General features: G+C 41.2%; 1 protein-coding gene across 1 annotated transcript; it reads left to right on the top strand.

Moving 5' to 3' along the window:
- Nucleotides 1-4,031: 4,031 nt before the first annotated feature.
- On the top strand, nt 4,032-19,159 carry LOC139448569 (uncharacterized). Its single transcript, XM_071230138.1, has 4 exons — nt 4,032-4,129; nt 13,140-13,251; nt 14,719-14,898; nt 18,353-19,159. Exons 2-4 carry the CDS (start codon nt 13,179-13,181, stop codon nt 19,084-19,086), a joined length of 987 nt encoding a protein of 328 aa, XP_071086239.1. The 5' UTR covers nt 4,032-4,129; nt 13,140-13,178; the 3' UTR covers nt 19,087-19,159.
- Nucleotides 19,160-20,586: the final 1,427 nt, after the last annotated feature.

Below are 20,586 nucleotides of genomic sequence, written 5' to 3'. Positions count from 1 at the left end.
CACATAAATATAGAACAGGGTGTTCTCAAATATTGTGTTAATATACTTGAACGATACACCCTAACTCGTTCTACAATCGGAACACCATGATTACTATCCTTATTATTACAATGTTAAGTGTAACGTTGACTGTTCCATTTTAACTAGACCCCGGTCCCGCCGATACTTCACTAGAACACTGCTTATATGTGACAATAAACCAAAAATCACTGTCCACGAGACACTTGAACATCAAGGGTAGAATAAGTCTTCAGCAACCCATGCTTGCCGGAAAATGCAACTATGCTTGTAAGAGGCGACTTACCGGATCGGGTGGTCAGGCTCAGTGACATCATGTCCCTTTTGCGTGAATGTTGTCATGTTGTTCCAGACTCGACTTTTTACAGACCGCCGACATATAGCTGGACTATCGCTGAGTATGGCGTTTACCAACAGACAAACATAAACAATTTTCTCACAGAATGTACCCGGAAATCCGTACTACTGCTTTCACTACTACTTTTATAATGAACAACAAAAGTCTCTGTGACATTGAATAAGAGTTAATGCAAAGTTATGTTTTTACCAAATCTGAAACAATTTCAGTTTGCAACAGATAAAAGACTCCTGTATGTGTTGAAATTGTTTAATTTGACAAACTGACAGGCAACCCATCTTCGTCTCATGGAATGGACCAGGCGTCGCACAAAGTCCTGTGGGATATCTGTCCATATCTGCTGGAGGATGTTTCGAAGTTCATGGAGTGTCTATGGAACACGTAGGCGCCGATCCATCTCATCCCACATGTGCTCGATTGGTGAGAGATCAGGGGAGCGAGCCGGCCAGGGGATGACATTCACGTTGTTTTGTTGAAGAGAATCCTGAAAAAGTCGAGCAATATGAGGCCGGACGTTTACATGTTGAAAGGTAATGCCTGGGCCATGACGATGCAAAAACGGAAGAACAACAGGGCCGATGATCACGTTACGGTAGCGCTGTCCCTTGAGATTTCCCTCTACCACTATCAAACGGGTCCTCTGTCTTGCTGTAATACCACCTCATACCATAACGCTGCCGCCGCCGAACCGACTTTGTACCATGACACAATGATTGACGTAACGTTCACCTCGACGTGGGTACACTCGAATCCGTCCATCGCTGTTGCTGAGGTGAAAACGAGACTCGTCAGTGAATAGAACTTGTCCCCACTGCATGGCCGGCCAGCGTAGACGCTGTCTGCACCACTATAGACGTGCGTGACGGTTGTTTCCTGTCAAATTGGGACGACTGGCTCGTCCTCTGGCTACAGTTTCCTGCACATCTGAGGCGATGACGTACGGTTTGTGAAGATATTCGTCGAAGGCCAGGGATGCTTCTTGCAGTCACTGTTGCTGGCTGGAATCGATTTCGTAGGTGTGTTGTTCGAATCCAGTTGTCTTGTCGATTATTGGCTACGCGTGGCTTGCCACTCCGAGGATGGTCTCTGACTGCATTTGTCTGTTACCAACGTTGCCATAACCAAGAAATGGTGTAACTGTGGACGTTAAATTGCCTTGCTATATCACGTTGATTCTGCTTCAAACATACCAACGGCTCGCAGACGCTCATTTTCGGACAGGCGTAATGTTGAATAATTGCGCAATTTTGTTGTTTTTCTGAGTGGTTGTTTTCAGCAAGATGTTAAACAATGCATATGGAATCCCGTTAACGCACATGTTTTATACCCATTCTTGGGTTGTGAAATGCATGGAGCTTGCATAAAAATGAACTCTTGCATGAAATGCCTGCTTTTCTGTAGCTTTCTGTGACTTGATTCCATACATGTATTACAATATTGAAAACCAAACTTACTTGTTTGAAAAAAAACACTAAAATATTGGTGTCACAGGAACTTTTGTTGTTGAGTATATATGTTCTCCAGGTGACCCAGGACAGAACAGATTACCCAATACCTGATTCTTGTAGTCTAGTAAATGTATGGACCAGGCACAATGTGTGGTTGTATCAATTTCCCATCCCATCGACCACTGTTCGCTTGAAAGTCAATTGTTAGCTGTAATATGACTGACTGCGGCATTCTACAACATTCACCCCCTCACCTTCCCACGTGCAACTCCACCTCCCTCAGACGTCCCAGATACCTATGAATTCGTATTCGAATCTTTGTTCGACATGACTGTTTCTAGGTTTATCAGCAGCACTACCCCTGCTCACCAAAGGCGTTACGTCTGAGACCTGCATTAATTCTGGCTCTCCTCCAACATCAAACTGTTCTGTCCACTATGAAAATACCGCGACATATTTTTACATCAGTTAGCTTAAGTACTGTTCGGCACTGTTGCAACCAAATTGTGAAATTTTGAAGATTTTCAGACAAGATTGATATGTTTCGGAAATTGGTGTTGGTAGATGCTTTCAGAAGTTGATTAGTGTGTATCTTTGTCAAAGAATAGGTGTTTCCACCCTGGTGTTTAAATGGTCTGTTTCTACAAATGTTGACGAAAATCTCCTTGCCGCTTCCGGCATCGTAACCAACTACCATGCTGCGTTCATCAGGAAAAGACAGCGACAGGTGACCAGCATCGATGGTCACAAGCTGCCATTGGCGACCACATTTACCTGGTGTTACATCTCCTAATGACGTAAGAAAAACTAAAGTTATAAACGAATCATTTATACTCCAGGAATTATTCTTTAGGGCAAACATTTTCACCGAAGTGGTAAACGTCTGAGACCTGCATCACTTCGGGCTTTCCTCCCACATTAAGCTGACACGCCGCGATATAACTGGAAAACTGTTAAAAGCGGCGTTAAACTAAACTCACTCACTCACTCACTCACTCACTCACTCACTTACTCACTCACTCACTCACAGCCTTATGTTATACCAGTGTGCGGTTCCCATTATCATATTAACGAAAAGGTTCTGCACAGGTGGCCTGAAATATGTGTGAGCTGGTGTGTTAGCTATTGACCAGAAGCTGAGCACCATTCATATATATTTTGTTTTCTCTAACTAAACTTATGTGTCAGTGTGACATCTATTATCTGTTGCTTCTAAATATCTGAAGTGCTCTGCACTAACATTGAGCCATATTTGTCCCGAAGGTAGCATTCACAACTTAATCATTACATTTCAGTAAACGAAACTGTAATTTAACTTTGCATATATGTACGCATTCACAGCCGTAATCACCAAAAGGTGCTCCCCATGGTATATATATATCAACGTGAAATTGGGAATTCTATTGTGCAAAAAACCTGCTTCCATGATTGCTGCCCCTTCTGCCATGAAACAAGGAAATACGGAGTCATTAACTATTTCTCTCAAACTTGCATATGTACAATTCATATGATCATTGGCTGCAATCCCAGATTCGCACCGATTATGATTCTTGGTTTTGTGAACAACATACCGTGCTCTTGGGTTTTACAAAAACTGTAAACATGTAACACCTGAACTACTTCGGCCTTTTTTCAAACACTGAGCCTGGAATAATGGGGGACACGGGTGGCCCGGTCGTCTAAGGCGCCGCGATTCGCTGTACAGAGTTGCCTCCCTTGGGCCAGAAACCTATGATTGAGGGTTCGAATCCCGGTTCGCCCCGATCAGTTTCTAGGTTTGTCAGCACCATACCCGTGCTCGTGGGTTTCACCGAAGTGGTAAAAGCGGCGTTAAACCCAACTCACGCATTCATTCACTCACTCTCTCACTGGAATAATGCTGGCTGCGGCGTTTAACAGATAAGAAACCACATTGAGCTCACACACCGTGGTATAAATGAAAAACTGTTAAAAACAGTATCAAGCCAATCATCTCACTCTTTTACTTGAAAACTATAGTTCAGACATTGATATTAGGACGTGTACCTTTATAGCTAGAGAATACATGCTAATCATTTTCCTTCCTGGCAGAGAATGCAGAAGAACATGCGCATTAAATAATTGATCGCAATCGCACAGAATGTCTAGCAACCTGTCGGCAACAACAACAAACCAAAAGCTGGCATTGTTTGTCAAATCACGTGACATTCACCTGAACACTAGGCAGGAATTTTATTCTGGTTCCATAGACAGGTGTAGACGGTCTGACTGACGAGGTCTTCTGACTGAATTAAGTGGAACTTGACAAAGGGCAATCTTATACCAGGTAGGACTCTCTTGATTAAATTTATTTCATGTGTTTCTTTAGCTGGCCTATGCTGTAGCCAGTTGTAACGATGAGGACAGGTCGTGATATGGTTTTGAGAGTCGATTGTGGGTTATTGTTTAATCATTCGCGAGCTTCACATGAACACTTACTCAAAGATCAAAACCTTGAAAAACATATAACATGTAAAAACAAGCGACAAAACCATTTCCATAATCAAAGAAACATCTGATAACAGTAGAGTCCACTGTACGATTCCGACTATATCATAAGCATATGGTTATAAGTCACTATTAAATAGTGGGACCGCCTCCGTGGTCTAGTGAAAGCGTCCGACTTGAGATCGGAAGGTCCTGGGTTCGTTCCCGGCCGCGTCAGGCCAAAAGACGTTAAAAGATGGCACTTTTTGTTCCTCTGTCTGGCGCTCGCCATTAAGGGGCTAAAACTAGTCGGCTGGGAGTCAATATATTGTGTCTGAGTGGGGTATTCATGCGGCATGGTATCCTAGTGGGCTAGCACTATAAATCGGCATCAGTCCAGACTAGTACAAGCAGCTAGATACACGTGCATGCACGCCGCTATATAAGTGCAATAAACTTGTACGCGACTTTAAGCCCTATTTCACCTCACCATAAAAAAGTGATGACACCAGGTTTCCGCGTACAGGTGAGCATAAGCTTCCCCACCGGTGCCACCCGCCACAAACACATGCAAAAGCAAGCTCTTTTGTCAATGCAAAGCTGATATCGAATATCATGTTGGGAGGCGCAACAGCTAACGTGTTCCGTTCACTGCAAATCGATATTAAGGTCGATTCATTGTGTAATTTGTGTACCTGGGAACTACCTCCTTGAATGCTGTTAACTTAATCATGACTTCCTTGTACGTCGATATAAGTCCATTGTTATCTTTATCAATCAATACCGTATTCAACTTTACCAAACTATGTCGTGTCAACTGCATAATCGCTAATCAGATCTTTTATTTTGATCAGGAATATGGTGACAACGCTTGTCCCCTACCTGACAATGGCCATCGCTCGTTTGTGATCAGTAATGTCCCCAAATATGTCATTTACAGTCTACAGAAGTAATTTATTAAAGATCATGTAAAGAACGATATGATGTGCAATAGTTGACTGCCTTTAGTATTCTGTCCTGGTTGTTTAATGTGATTTTGAGATTGCTTTTATTTTTCACTTTGGCAAATTTGATGAAAACAAACAATGAAGGCAGATCTGCCCCCAAACACACAACAATAATTCACTGAAGAAAACTTAAATAAAGGCAACCATTCAGGTGTATAAACTTAACACAAACAGCTGTATTTTGCTACACACACATGCACCCACGCGCGCACGTACGCACACACGCACAAACACATACAAAGTGTGTGGAAATATTACTGACGATAATTGAACTTTGTCGGAACACGTGCCAGGGATTGCATTTACCATGCCATTTCGTAATTAGTTTGATTTGAACATGTATGTGATGAAGATGTTGAGATGAACTGCCACACGATAAACTGTAGCTGAAAACTTACAACGGTAATAGACACGTTACTTGTTTTCTCATGCGTTTTGTCAGCTTCTAAAGACGGTAACACATTGTAATAATTTGAACAATAATAATGAGTGTACTGTTGAATTTCACTCGGGATGAAAGTTATCTGACTTATCATAGTACAGTTGCATTCCTGAAAAGGAAAAGATGTCTTTCCTTGGACAAAACCATGCTATATTGTATTAATTTCAGATATTTAAAGAACAACTTTTCAAACAACTCGCTTGGCTCTGTATTGATGGATGTACCTTCCTTTGTGTGACTTAAGTGTCATGTGTCTTAAAAAAGGGAAGAATGGGTTTCGCAAAAGCAAATCAAGCACTGATAGTCAACAGATTAAAATTAAGAAAATATATCCTCGTTGAGTGCTATAATGAGTATTTGCCATGATAATAAAAGCGACAAAACTCTTTTCATAAACATCAAAAATCACCATTGTAAGATTCCGACTCTATCATTTGGCGGACATTTCCAATTTGATGCATCCCTTACAAAAATGATGTCGATGCAATTCTTTATTTTGACCCTGGGCCATTCCACATATAATTTGCCTTCTACGCGCCAATGGACTTTTTTCTCGTAGATCTATGCTCATAACGTCAATCACCGTTATGTCTGGTCCAGACACGATTATTTACAGTGCAGCATTAAAACAACAAACAAAAAAGACACCAGAAGTGGGAATTCTCCCATCTGGGAATCACACACTGGTCTCTGGCGTAACGATCGAGCGCTTGATACGCCACCGCCCATTTTTGTTGGAAGTGCCAAACCAGTGCCGGGACACGGGTGGCCCAGACGTCTAAGGCACCACGATTCGCTGTGCAGAGTTGCGTCCCTTGGGCAGGCTAGAAACCTATGATTGTGGGTTCGATTCCCGGTTCGCCCGGATTATGTTTCTAGGTTTGTCAGCACCATACCCGTGCTCGCGGGTTTCACGGAAGTGATAAACGTCTGTGACCTATTTAAAGAAGGGTAAGGGCTCTACAAACTATGCTGGCCGTAAGATATGGCGTGATCGATCGAGTTGTCAGGCGCGTTGAATTGTTTGTTTGCAGCCATCGTTGCTCATAATTCCTTACTGGGTTGTGTGATCCCGACTCAATTATTTGCAGATCGCTGTCATATTAATGGAATATTGCTGAGTGGGGCGTTAAATAACTCGAACCACATCATTGACGTTGACCACCCAATACATATATTAAGAGACCTGTAAAACCGTGAAATAGTCGGAATCGTACAATCGGCTCTGCTGTCTATTGGAAATGGAAAGGTTTTTGTCGCTTTGTTAATATTCAATATTCCAGTAGCACTAATCTTAAGTGTCTTAACTTTTGAGGCACCTGCGAGCATGCTCTTCCAAAAGGTCATAATTAAGACTCTTGCTCAAAAGTGTGATTGATCAGGGTTACATCATTCAACATCGTATGCTTTCAATATCTTTTATATTAGGCATGAGGTGGACGTTTCCAAATTTCACGCATCACTAACTAAAATGATGTGTATCGTACAAAATTAAACATGCTGTTTTCATGGGAACATACCAAGGAAGAAAAAATGAAAAAAAATTGTTCAAAAACTCAATATTTACACTAAGTCGCCCATGGGCCTTCATTTCCCATTTTATGTCTCGTTAATACATCACACTGGGAAATTAAGTGACACTAGATATGAAATATACAGGTACACGTGCGCGTATTTTAATGGGGAAAAAACCCGATTCGTCTTTCAATGCATAACGTCTAGCTGAATATCTCACATTCTAACGAAATCTCGAAATAATTATTTCATTATATGCGGTGCGATGTTCACAGGCGATTGAGGAAATCTTGAGTGAATATTATGACACTAAAGCAACTTTTAAATGCATTGTAACTTTTGGTATGAAAATTGTAACAACAGCCTTCTTATGATAATTCTCATATTCTTATTAGTACGATGTATCTAAATACAGAGTCGGCATTATTTACAGGTGAATTAAGTTGAAATGAGTTAAATTTTGTGTCATGATACTTGAAAGATATACATATATGTATTAGCGAAACAAAAACATGAGTTTTAAGTAAAGGAACATAAACTGACGGGCTAAAGAAACTAAACCAAAGTATTTTGTATTTAAAAAATACCACATAAGCAAAATCGCATGAACGCAGCTCCGTCATTACTGAGTTTTAAAAATCCTGCTTCTTCCCGAATATGGACTTTATCAAGCTTTTTTAATTCAAAATTGGATGCACGTGCATCACGACAAAATGGCTCGGAACGGTATAAAACTCGCCAATCTGTATGTTTTACACCACAATCGTACCGACCACTGCAGCTGACATGCCGAGACTGACCGAAAAAAGAGCGAGAGAGAGCAATTGGGATGTTGCAGTTGGGAGCACGCCATGCCCATGTTGCTCGCACCTTCAACTGCACCAGAAAAACGATAACGAGGCTGCAGACACGACTCATACAACCAGGTCGTACAGATGGCAGGCCAAGAAGTGGAAGACCCAGGGTCACAACCACCAATGAAGATCGGTACCTCCGCATCTTACATCTACGCAATCGTTTCGTCACTGTGACGTCATCGGCAGCCGCAGCCTTACATCATGTGGTCAGCAGAAGGACAGTTGCCAGGCGTCTTCGACAACACAGTATTCGGGCCTACCGGCCCTTTCGCGGGATGACAATGTTGTGTTCAGGAGCCCGTGCCATTCGGTGGTGGATTCATCATGGATTTACAGGGACCGTACAACAGACCTGGTTGTCTTTGACCGTAATTTAAATGCTCAAGTCTACATCGACCATGTATTGCGTCCTGTGGTGCTTCCCTTTCTCCAGAGGAATCCCAGAGTAATCTTCCAACAGGACGACGCTCGCCCCCACACCACCAGGATCACCAGAGACTTCCTAACTGCAAATAATGTAAACCTTTTGCTTTGGCCAGTAAGATCGTCTGACTTAACACCCATTGAGAACTTCTGGGACTATCTGGACAGACAAATAAGGGAAAGAAACCCCCCTCCGCCAAGTCGTTAAACGTTGATTCAGGCACTGTTGGAAGAATGACGAGCCAACCCCAATGACGTCATCAGGGATCTTGTAAACTCCGTGCGGCGACGTGTCCAAGCCTGTATTCAGAGCAATGGAGGCCATACAAGATACTGACAGTAATGCATTTATTTAAAAAAAAGGTTTTCTGTTTTCTTTCAGATGATTCGTTTATTTGGCAAATTGTCATTTACTCCCTGTGTCATTCCTTACCTGATATTGAGGTTCATGTAAACGCCACCTTTGTGTAATTAGAACCAGACCATTGTCAGATAAATTTTCTTTCCAACTCGCAACAGTATATTTTTGTGATATATTTGATAATGTTGTCAACACCAAATCAATGTTGGTATGGTTTCTTTTGCTCGTCAGTTTATTCTCGCCCATGGGCGACATAGTGTAAATATTGAGTTTTTGAACATTTTTTTTTTAATGTTTTCTTCCTTGGTATGTTCCCATGAAAACAGCATGTTTAATTTTGTAAATACCTTTGACCGAGTCTGGGCAAAGACTGTAGAGTTTCTGGACTTTTTGTTTCCAGAATTAAAATGAGACGTGTTTAGTATACATAAGTGTTTGTGAAGGTTCTAGTTTCTTCTCTTTAGCCAATGTCAGATGACATTATTCGTTTAAATGAGCGCAATATTTAGAACAAGTGGTTGAGAGTTTATTCCAATGCCGCGTTGACCACTCTTTAAGTTGTATCCTAGCATGTCGGATTGATCTGGAAATAAAAGTGACAAAACCCGTTCCAAAATCTAAAGAAAAATCAGTCCACAATTATATTCCGTATGTATCATAAGAACAAGTTTATGAATCACTAGATATCGAATAGTGATGATACGAGGTGTTCGCGGAATTGCGATCAAACAACTTTTGAAAACCAGAAACCAGTTTTTGCACCATATCTAGTAATCCGTTCAGATCGAAAACTTAATCGAGTATAACGGTTATTTGTTTGTGTTTAAGAAATTAATTGTGTCTAGGCATAAGTGATTTCGATTATGCTACTGCCTGTATCTTGCCGAGCATTTTGAGAAGGAATGTTAGCTTTGGTGCAATTATAACTGTCACAAAGACAACATGACATAAGTTACCCTTAATAACACCATACATGACAATGTGTGCCGCTTGTCTACATAGGTGAATATATTGGAGTAGCCACCTGCTTTATATCACTTGACAAATTTATCTAGGAACATAGGTCGATGTAGACAAATGCTTCCCTTATCCAACATGTGTCGGACCTGTTTTGTATTCAGGCTCTCGTTTTCCCTTTGGGCAGTTTCTGACCAGGCCACGTTTCATAAAACTATGTTAGCGCTAAGGTGATCGTAACTCCCATACTTTAACATAGGCCTGCGACAGTCGCAGCTCTAAGATCGCTTTGTGCAACTGGGCCCTGTTGTTCTGCGTTTCATGTCGGTTGTACCGATGTTTACTCTCTTGTACCGAAATACAGGTATCTTGTCACACGGTACAGGTGTATTGTATTATGGAACAGGTGTGTGGTAACATGATACAGGTGTGTTGTAACATGGTATTATTTGTTTGTTGTTTAACGCTGCATTCACAATAGTCGGCTACATGACGTCGATCTGTAATCAATCTTGTCTGGACCAGACAATTCAGTGTCTGACATCGTGAGCATCGATCTAAGCACTTGGGTTACAATGACATGCAGCACCCAAGTAGTGTAGTGCATGTGTGTTGTGTTGTAGTGCACGTGTGCTGTATTGTAATACATGTACATATATGTTGCATTGTACAAGAGGTGTGCCGTACCGCGGAACAGGTATGTTGTGTTTCAGTAGATGTGTCTTGTATCTTGGAACATATGTATCATATATAGGTATGTGGTATGATAGTACACGTGTTGTACTGTGGTACAGATGTGCTGTACTGTGATCCAGGTGTGTTGTACCGTGGTACAAGTGTGTTGTTTTGTGGAACAGATGTGTTGTATCATGGTACAATTGTGTTGTGTTGTAGTAGATGTGTCTTGTATCTTGGAACATATTTATCATATATAGGTATGTTGTATGATAGTATACGTGTTGTATTGTGGTCCAGATGTGTTATACCGCGGTACAGGTGTTTTATAGTGACATATATGTCGTGGGACAGGTGTACTGTGTTATGGTACATGTGTTCTTTACCGTTGTACATATATGTGTATCATGGTACTTGTAAGTTGTATTGTAGTACAGGTGTGTTGTATTATAGATTCTCAAAAACGAAATAGAATATAAATATAGCAAACATATCAACTATTTTATTGACGACATATGTTGGAGTGAACAACAGTTATGGCACCTGCCACGCAGGTGGTCTAAAATGTTTGAAAGCTGGGGACTTTGATATTGACCAGAAAGAGAGCTGTTATCATATTGTTTCCTCGAAGTAAATATATTTGTTGTCAATATTTAGCTTTATCTCGTCACGGCATGGCTGAGATATTGCCGATGTGACGTTAAATCTTAACTCACTCACTCACTCACTCACTCACTCACTCACTCACTCACTCAATAAATGATTGATAATTGATGGATAATTAATAAACATCATTTAATTTAAGCAAAGAGTGATGGCTTGTGGGATGTCTGAGCCTATTTAAGTATTATTCCGTCTCTTTATGACTTAAATATTAATTATAACTCACTGATGGTCACTTTATATATTCGTGGATCACGAAGATACCTGTTGCATGGTTCTGTCGTTATTTACGAAGTGTGATCATGTTGTTTCCTATTACAAATGATTATTTTTTTTGACACATGTATGTGATTGTAGTGCATGTAACTTTGGTTGAACATATATAAAGAAGCTACCAGCCCAAGGAATGCCATCAGACTGCATTCCTATCACCGCATATCATGTATGTAGGGACACATCACAAACTCTAGCTTTACCGTCCGATAGTGATATGTCATGGCGATTTAGTCAGGTGTGACATATGTCGCTGTTATGAACACTATCATGTTTTCAACTTTCTCGTTACTGACGTTCTAGATTGCTTCACTATTGAACATGGCGGCGGCCATATCAGGCGGTCTATTGCTGTGAACCTCTTTCGTGATATCAAAGTTATTCATGTGTATTGAACACTCTGGCTGATAATAGATTGTTCATGTGTTCATTTTGTTGAAGCATTGTGTTTGAAGCCATGAATTTGTTCAGAGACATAATGTAATATATGTTTACTTTATCTATTGAGTTCAGTGTTTGTGTTCGTGTAGATATGAGGCCGTTCAAAAATAAACGACAAAATCCTTTCCATCGCCACACGAAATCTCGATTGTCGATTGTACGATTCCATCTATATCATGAGCATGTGTTTATGAATCACTATCAAATAGTGATGATGTCAGGTGTTCGGGAAACGCTGGGGTTATCCAGGAATGAACAGGGATATATGATTTCAGGTTTCATTTTAGCTGGTCAAACATGGGTTTTGGCAAAAACAAGTACGTTTCACGAAGTATTTTTCTCCATTACATCGCACGATATGACTTACATACCCTAGAATTTGAGATGTTAAAGTCTTATATATTAATGCAATTCAGAAATATGTTTCATACATAACTCTCGTGTGTTTAACCCACCGTTTTTTCATAGGAATATTGCTATATGACAGTTGTTGTATTTTAGTTATACCACTAATTCGAAGCTACATTACTTCCTGGTGTTGTGTCTCTGAAATGTCATATATGGAATCCCATTCCAGAGGTCTTTCTTTAACGTGTAGTGGCATCAGTGAGGCTAAGGTATTAGGCCTCCATCAATGCACAAGGTGGACACAGTCGCTATTGACTATCTGGGCCCGCCTCTGAACCTCTCGTGTGACATGATTCATTTTCCATATGACAGGAGCCCTCTTCATCTTGACTGTTGCTTGCTACCGTATCTTCAGGCATTGTTCTTTCCATATGGTATAATTCCATCCAAGACAGTAATTTGTTTTGACAAATTCTCTTTGTTTTTGCTTTTGAGTATATCATGTCCTATATATTATAGTGAGTGAGTTTGGTTTTACGCTGCTTTTAGCAATATTCCAGCAATATCACGGCGGGGGACACCAGAAATGGGCTTCACACATTGTACCCGTGTCGGGATTCGAACCCGGGTCTTCGGCGTGACGAGCGAACGCTTTAACCACTGAGCTACACGACCGCGCCCCCCCCCCTTATATTATATCACACTAGTGGTGAATTTAAGATGGACACCGGCGATAGTAAGAAACATATTATATTTTTTTTTTTTTTTTTTTTTTTTTTTATATTAACACAGAAATAGATTTTGCCAGACTAGTGATAACTGTATAAAATGTCACAAACTGCACCATCTGAGGGTGTATACACGAAACGGATGTTTATGTGTTTTACCGACAAGGTTTATGTTTTCAGCCATTGGAAAGACTTGAAGAACAAACTAAACAAAACGACATGGACCACGCTGACCTGAAGGAAACTTTTGAAAAGGAAAGAACTGGAAAGCAGAATGAGGATAATGAGGCTCGTAAGCTGACAGTTAGATTTGATATTTCAAATCAAGCTTTTATTCGCAAGTTGGAATATACCTATGCTGACAGAGTTTATGGTGACACGTGCCACGGTGCTGGCTACCATAGACGTTTTATAAGCATTGACCACATGGTCGTCGTAATACAACTGGACCAGTGTGGAATGTGCCGTTAAGCAACAAAGCAACAAACACACACACATTGACCACATGATGTATTGACTTGAGATATAATTAGTTTCAACATATTTACTGTTACACATGCTATGTAAAGTCGGGATTTTTATCTTTGCAATTTGCACATTACAGCTACGAATAAAAACAAAGTTTAACTCTCAGTTTGAGATTGGTTAGGTAGTACGTACAGTCGAACCTCGTTATCTCGAACCACATCATTTCGAATGTACAGATATCTCGAACCTATTCTCCGGTCCCAACCGCCTCAATATATTCATACATATAAATTTACCTGCTTATCTAGAATTCGAGATATAAATACACAGTGTTACCTCGAACTAAATGTAGAATTGTGTACCTTTATCTTGAAGTTGGCATTTGCCACATTAACAGTTTTGAGCAATTTAAACCAATTGTTCAAAACATTATGTACTTATATTGTAATTCAATTGTAATGGTAATCTTAACTGACAAACAAAACATCGTGAATAGACACGAGGAAAAACATGACATCACTTCCTGAAAAAGCCACTTTACGCTACTCACAATATCCAAGATGGGAAGAAACATGCTTGAGCTAAGAGAGGCACTTTGTTGTTTGTGGGCAGATTAAATAGTGACTGTTGCTATGCCTAATAACATACATGTTATCAACGAGGAAGTCCAGCATTTCCCGTATTGTTTTCTCAGTAAACTTCAGATGGCATTTGCTTTCATTTTTGACAAATTGCTCTGAACCTCTGAGTATAGGTACTTAGCTGTTTCTGATCACCATGTTTGGTATCAAAAGCCCATGAATCAAGGAATGAAATTTGTCCTTAAGTTTGTCACGTTGGATAGTGAGGTACAAAGATAAAATAATAATGTTTGGAACGACAGAATGGAACTTGGTTCTTTTCTGAGATTGCATAAAGTCAAGCAAAACCTTTGGATTTTTAAGAATCCATATGGTATTAATTCCACTGGTCACAAACACTTTCTGTGAATATAAATAAAGTCCTTCCTTGATTGTATTGATTGGAGGATTATGGTTATTTTGTTTCAATTGTTTGTCATGAGCATCAATCCCCGCATTTAAATACAATGACATGCATCAATCAAGTTAGCGATGATGACCACCCGATCCTTTTGTCGCCTCCAGCAGAGAAATCGGCCCTGCTAGGTTGGAGATAATGGGGTCCGACTGAATGTGTTTTTGTAAGTTTGAAGAGACAAATCATGAAGAAGTTGGTTCAAATAAAATGGTTAGCGAGAATGTTGACACTTCACATGCCGTCCATACTTCAGCAGTGTCAACAAAAGACAACGAGGAGCCAAACGCTGTCACTGGTGTACGGCAAAAGAAATCTGATGACAATCTCAAGAAGAAGCTTCCAGAGGATGACACAGACCAGAAAGCTGTGGAAGATATTACCGACAAATTTGCTGGCCTCGCCGTGGATACAGATTCACAGTCTACTTTACAAGGTAAATACAATCAAAAACGTGTAAATTCAAAATAATACTCAGGGCACATTTACTAGTACCTCATTCGACATAAGAGGTTTGCTTAAATGTCTCAATCAACTTAATTGATGATGCATACACATAAAACAGCATTTAATCCCGAGAGGGGTCGGGTAGCCTAGTGGTTAAAGCGGTCGCTCATCACGTCACGCAGAAGACCCAGGTTCGATTCCCGACATGGCTACAATGTGTGAAGCCCATTTCTGGTTTCCCCCGCCATGATATTGCTGGAATATTGCTAAAAGCAGCGTAAAATCAAACTCACTCACTCGCTATTCCCCACATATTGTTGTAGCACTGATCCACACAGCGTGATAGACTCAAGAGTCTTAAGAGAATATACATTGAAAAGAGACTATTATTTACTACTAAATAATGGATCTATACATCTCTACATGTCTCTCCTGAGAGAACAAGACACCAACACGATAATATGAATAATTTTAAATCAAGTATTGCTGGAATCATAAGTATAATATTTCTTCTATGAACCCATATACACATATACACACAGAAAAAAGAGATTGAGCTCGTTTATAAAGCTCACTAAAAATATATATTTATTCTGAAATTTTATATCGTAACTTCCCTCCATATTCATGAATACATCTCCTCGACTTTAAGGCATGTACATGCGTTTCTAATACTCACACACGTGTTTTCCTTTTTATGTAAACAGCACACAATGATTGTTTTACTATCAGGTGCTCATGAAACACTTGTGTTTAACTGTAAATAATGCTCATACAATGTCACGGCTTGCTGAAAATCAACGTCAACGCGCCATGGTTATGCTGCAAACAGCAATGGCACAAAAAGAATTTTCCAATCATTTTAATGTTTATTGAAGTGCAAGATCTCTTGGGAGACGTTATCTACAGCAAGACAACACTCATGACTTGCCACGTACCGGTCGTCCACGTGTGACGTCACGTCAACAAGACAACCATATTATGTTCGTGCATCTATGGAATCGATACTAAACTGCTACATTAACTTTTTGGACAATTCCTGGTTTGAGAGCATTTATTGGCAGAACATATGCAACCAGTAGAGGGACCACAACACCCGGCCCCAATGTCCCGTGATACGACCAATTTTGCTCGCACGTCTCCGTCAGGCACGCCTTGCTTGGTGTAGACAGCATCTGGGGTTCAGGAGACAAGATAGGGACAGTATACTGCTCACGTATAAGTCCAGGTTTCATCTGGACATCTCTGATGGGGTCTCCAGGCTTCCAGCAGAAAGTTTGGGCGAAGCTTGCATTACTGAACGTCGTCATTTTGGGGTTGAAGTGTAATGGTATGGGGTGGCATCAAAACTCATAGTAGAACACATCTCATCATTGTCAATTTCAAAAGCGTACGCTACCTGGACGACCCTTCAAATGCAGGGAAGTAACGTCAGTGTGCAGTGGATAATGCCCACCTACACGTTGCACGTGTTGAAACAGACGTTTGGAGGTAACATAACATTGCTGTACTGCCATGGCCGACAGTTTCACCAAACCTCTCTCCCATAGAACATGTCCGGGATGAGATAGAGCGATGCCTCCCACAGGACCAGAGCCAGCCGGTAACGCTAGCTCAGATGGTCCAATCTTTGAATGACAATTAGAACCTGTCACAGGCTGTCTGGTGCCTTGCCTGTATCAATGCAAATGGTGGTTACGCCCAATATTGGCATTGTTAATTGAGTTCTTCACCATTCCTCTTTTAGAGCGTACCACTGTCCCCTGTTACCTGGTATGGGTTTTGCGAATATTTTTTTTATGATGAAACATTGATCAGACTAATGACCATATATACTGAACAGCATTGAAAACGCATCGCCATGAAAATGGATGTATTTTTATCCGGGCTTAAGTCATATGAAAATATATAAGTGAATGAGTAATATACGACGTTCTGGACGAAGCATGAAGAAGAACAGGTTGTCAAAAGACATTCCTAATTGTTTTGTGAGCGAAATCGCCAAAACGCAGCAAATTGCGTGCACATGATGGAAAACGTGTTTTGTTTCACGGGAAGCATGCAGAATGGGGCTATGAAAGACAGACTTTTAAAAGCTACATCACGTGTTGCTGCAGACGTAAAGGGTACTGACACAAGAAATGCCAAGATTAACAGCAGAGGAACGTGAACGTGCATTGGGCATGCTTCAAGTTTGTACGTCAAGTAGAGTCGTTGCACAACGGTTTCAATGCCATCATTCAACAGTCCTCAGGCTACTGAGCAGATACCAGCAGACAAGAACCACCAGAGATCGACCACGTCCGGGTCAACGTCGTGTAACTACACCACGTCAGGATCGCCATATTGTTCGTCGGCATCTTCGTGATCGTACACTTCCGGCTACCAGGACTGCAGCAACCGTACAAGGCCGGCGGAATTGATCAGTGCTGACACCGTACGTCGACGTCTCCGCTCAGAAGGGCTACGTGCTCGACGTCCATATGTTGGACCCACACTCACTGATCGACATCGAAATGAACGTCTGCGTTGGGCCAAAAGTCATCGTCAATGGAGATTGCGGCAGTGGCATGGTGTGCTGTTCTCTGATGAGTCCCGTTTTCATTTACGGAATGCTGACGGTCGACTGCGAGTGTGGCGTCGACGTGGAGAACGTTACCACAATGACTGCGTTGTACAGACAGATCGATGGGGGGGGGGGGGGGGGGGGGGGGAGGAGGAGTGTCATGGTGTGGGGCGGCATCAGTCATAACCATCGAACAGAGCTTCATGTTTGTGGAGGAGTTAATGCCCTTTACTATAGGATTAACATATTGCCAAATCACGTCATCCCATTCTTTCATCAGCACCAGGATATGCACACCTTCCAGCAAGAGCGTACCTAACGAACAATAATGTGCCTCTGCTTCCATGGCCAGCCCTGTCACCCGAGCTATCGCTAATTGAACATCTATGGGATTACCTGGGTCAACGCCTCTCACGTCGTCCGCAAGTACAGAACCTGAGAGAACTTGAAGAAACACTACGTCAAGAGTGGAATGCCCCAGATCACTATTCGCAGTCTTATTCGATCAATGAGAAGACGTTGCATGGTGTGTGTTGCTGTCAATGGCGGACATACCAGATATTGACTTTTCATTTTAACCCTATGTGTCTTCCTTACACTGATGACGTAATTGTAATTACTGTGTGGTATTCCTGTATCCTTTGTCGTCTTTCCTAATAATCCGTCTATGTCTGTTTTAATCAAAATCGGTCATTGCTCAAGTTGTTTTTGTAATATTTCAAGATTTATTGCTGGTGCGTTTTCAATGCTGTACAGTATATTATGTTGTTATTTTCAATAACATAACATTTACACCACTTTATATGAATCACAGTTACTTTTTGACGCTAGTACATATTGTTGGCTCCAACGGTTCTCTTTGATATATGTGTTTCAGCTACACCGCCCAGTCCGGATCGCGTACCAGCTGTCCCTCCTCAGGATTCTGTGCCTATTGTGCCCAATGCATTGGTCGTGAATGCGCGATCCCTAAACAAAAACAAGTCGTTCCTACAGCGTCGTCTTGATGATGATCTCAACAGGGCGCACGTCATTCTGGTGTCCGAGACGTGGTACAAGGATAAACATACCGAAATTGAAAGAAGCATAAATAGGTATAATGGTTTCTTTGAAGATCGAAAGAAAGATGTAACAGGGAAGAGTAAATCAGGAGGTGCGGCAATCTATCTCTCAGCTGCAGACTGTTCAGAAGCAACGTATGTGTACAAAGAATCCAGTCCTCATAGCGAGGCTATAGGGGTGACCTTCGTGTTCAGAGGCGTGGTATGGTTGGCGATGTGTATTTACAGTGTAAACGCAACGGGGGCCAATAAAGAGGTCCGAACGAATTGGAACAACAAATTCATTCAGTGGGTACTTGCCAGCGAAGGAGCTAAAGACATAGATTTGGAACAGACCATTATAGTCGGTGGAGACCTGAATCACAGTGAAGTGACATTGCCTGGTTTCACCAACTACGTAACAACCAGAACTCGGGGAAACGCCATGCTCGACCTACTCTACACCAATAACGCCAGGGGTTGGGATTCGGTGAACACCTTGGAAGACGAGGAGACACACAGGCCTATTTTGGATCATTTAATTGTGTGGGCTTTCTCTCAAGATATATGAAAGTAATTCCGGAAGTGGGAGGAGTTCCAGCTAACAATTTCACGTTGTGACAACGTTGTGTTTTCGTTGTGGTAACGTTAGGGATATTACGTCCATATCACGTTATTCCGTGGATTCCCATTGTGGGAAACCACGTTGTCACAACGTCATGGGGTAACATTGTGTTACGTCATACTCACGTCGTCATAACGTTGTATTTTTTTCGTTATTGGAACGTTGTATTTTACGTTGTAATAATGTTGTATTTTAAGTTGTGGTAATGCTATAATATTACGTCCCTACGACATTATTCTGTGGACTACCATGGACATTGTCTCAACGATGTGAAATAACTTTGTGTAAGAAGGATGAAATACGTTGTGACAACGTTAACATTACCCGCGAAAATGGTGTAAAAACATCCCAAAAAACATTTCGCGACATGTTCCGGAAATGTTTTTGAATATGCTTTAGTCACGTGTATGTGTATATTTCGAGATACCTTTTACAAATGTTTTGTAAACTGAGCTGTAAACTAGATACATTATGATACCATGACCCTTGCGGCTTGTACTACAGGAAACAAAATAAGAAGGCTGGGCATGCTGGGTAATGTAGGCGAGCGGCCGTGTTTACTGAGATCCCGAGATGGGTATATGTCTAGAGCAATATTGTGCGAAAATAGGCACCTTTTCGCAACCAAATAAGTCCATACGCACTATGCATGGTATTTCGCTCAGAAGAAAGTATCTTTCGATGACTCTGAGGCTTGTTTTGATGTTGTTAACACTACTGACTGTATGTGGTGACGTGGAAGCTGATACCGGTCCGGACACCCGACAATCAACTCTCTCGCAGAAAGATACAGGTGCTGTCGGCATTTCAAAGACAAAATATACAAACGATGATATCATGCAAGCTCTGTTAGACCTAAAACCTGATATTAAAACAGTGAACGAGCGTGTAACGACAATGCACATGAAAGTCGGCGAAAAGGCGGCTGAGGTATGCGAACAACGAGACGAAATCGCTCAGCTTCGTGATCATAATAAAGTACTCCATCAACAGATCAGTGCGATGAGAGACCGACTTGATGACTTCGAATCTCGATCAAGGAGGACTAACCTTCTGTTCCATGGACTTCAGGAAGATAAGAACGAAACTTTGGAAACTTCGGAGCGCAAAGTTCGAGAATTCATGAAGGAAAAATTGGATATCACTGAAGCAGACAATATACTTATCAAAACAGCTCATCGATTACGCAATGGGAAGCAACCCTGAACTGGGGCGTCACAACAACATTCCATATAATGAACGTGTCTGAACTTTCTGTTTTTCAAAGGGACATAACCATGTAGAAGATGAATTCCATGTTCTTATGATTTGTGACCAGTATTCTAGAGCAAGAAGAAACTCTTTTCCCAAGCGTCTCGTTACCCCTCCCTCTATTGAGAATTTTATAAAACTTCTGTCAGCTGAAAACGAACAAACTATTAAAGGCTTAGGAAAATTTCTCTCTCA

The sequence above is a fragment of the Haliotis cracherodii genome, unplaced genomic scaffold, assembly GCF_022045235.1.
Source record: "Haliotis cracherodii isolate W230 unplaced genomic scaffold, xgHalCrac1.p SCAF_7, whole genome shotgun sequence".
NCBI lineage: Eukaryota > Metazoa > Mollusca > Gastropoda > Lepetellida > Haliotidae > Haliotis > Haliotis cracherodii.
Note: the sequence above shows the minus strand (reverse complement) of the source record. Positions and strands in the feature narration are given on the sequence as shown.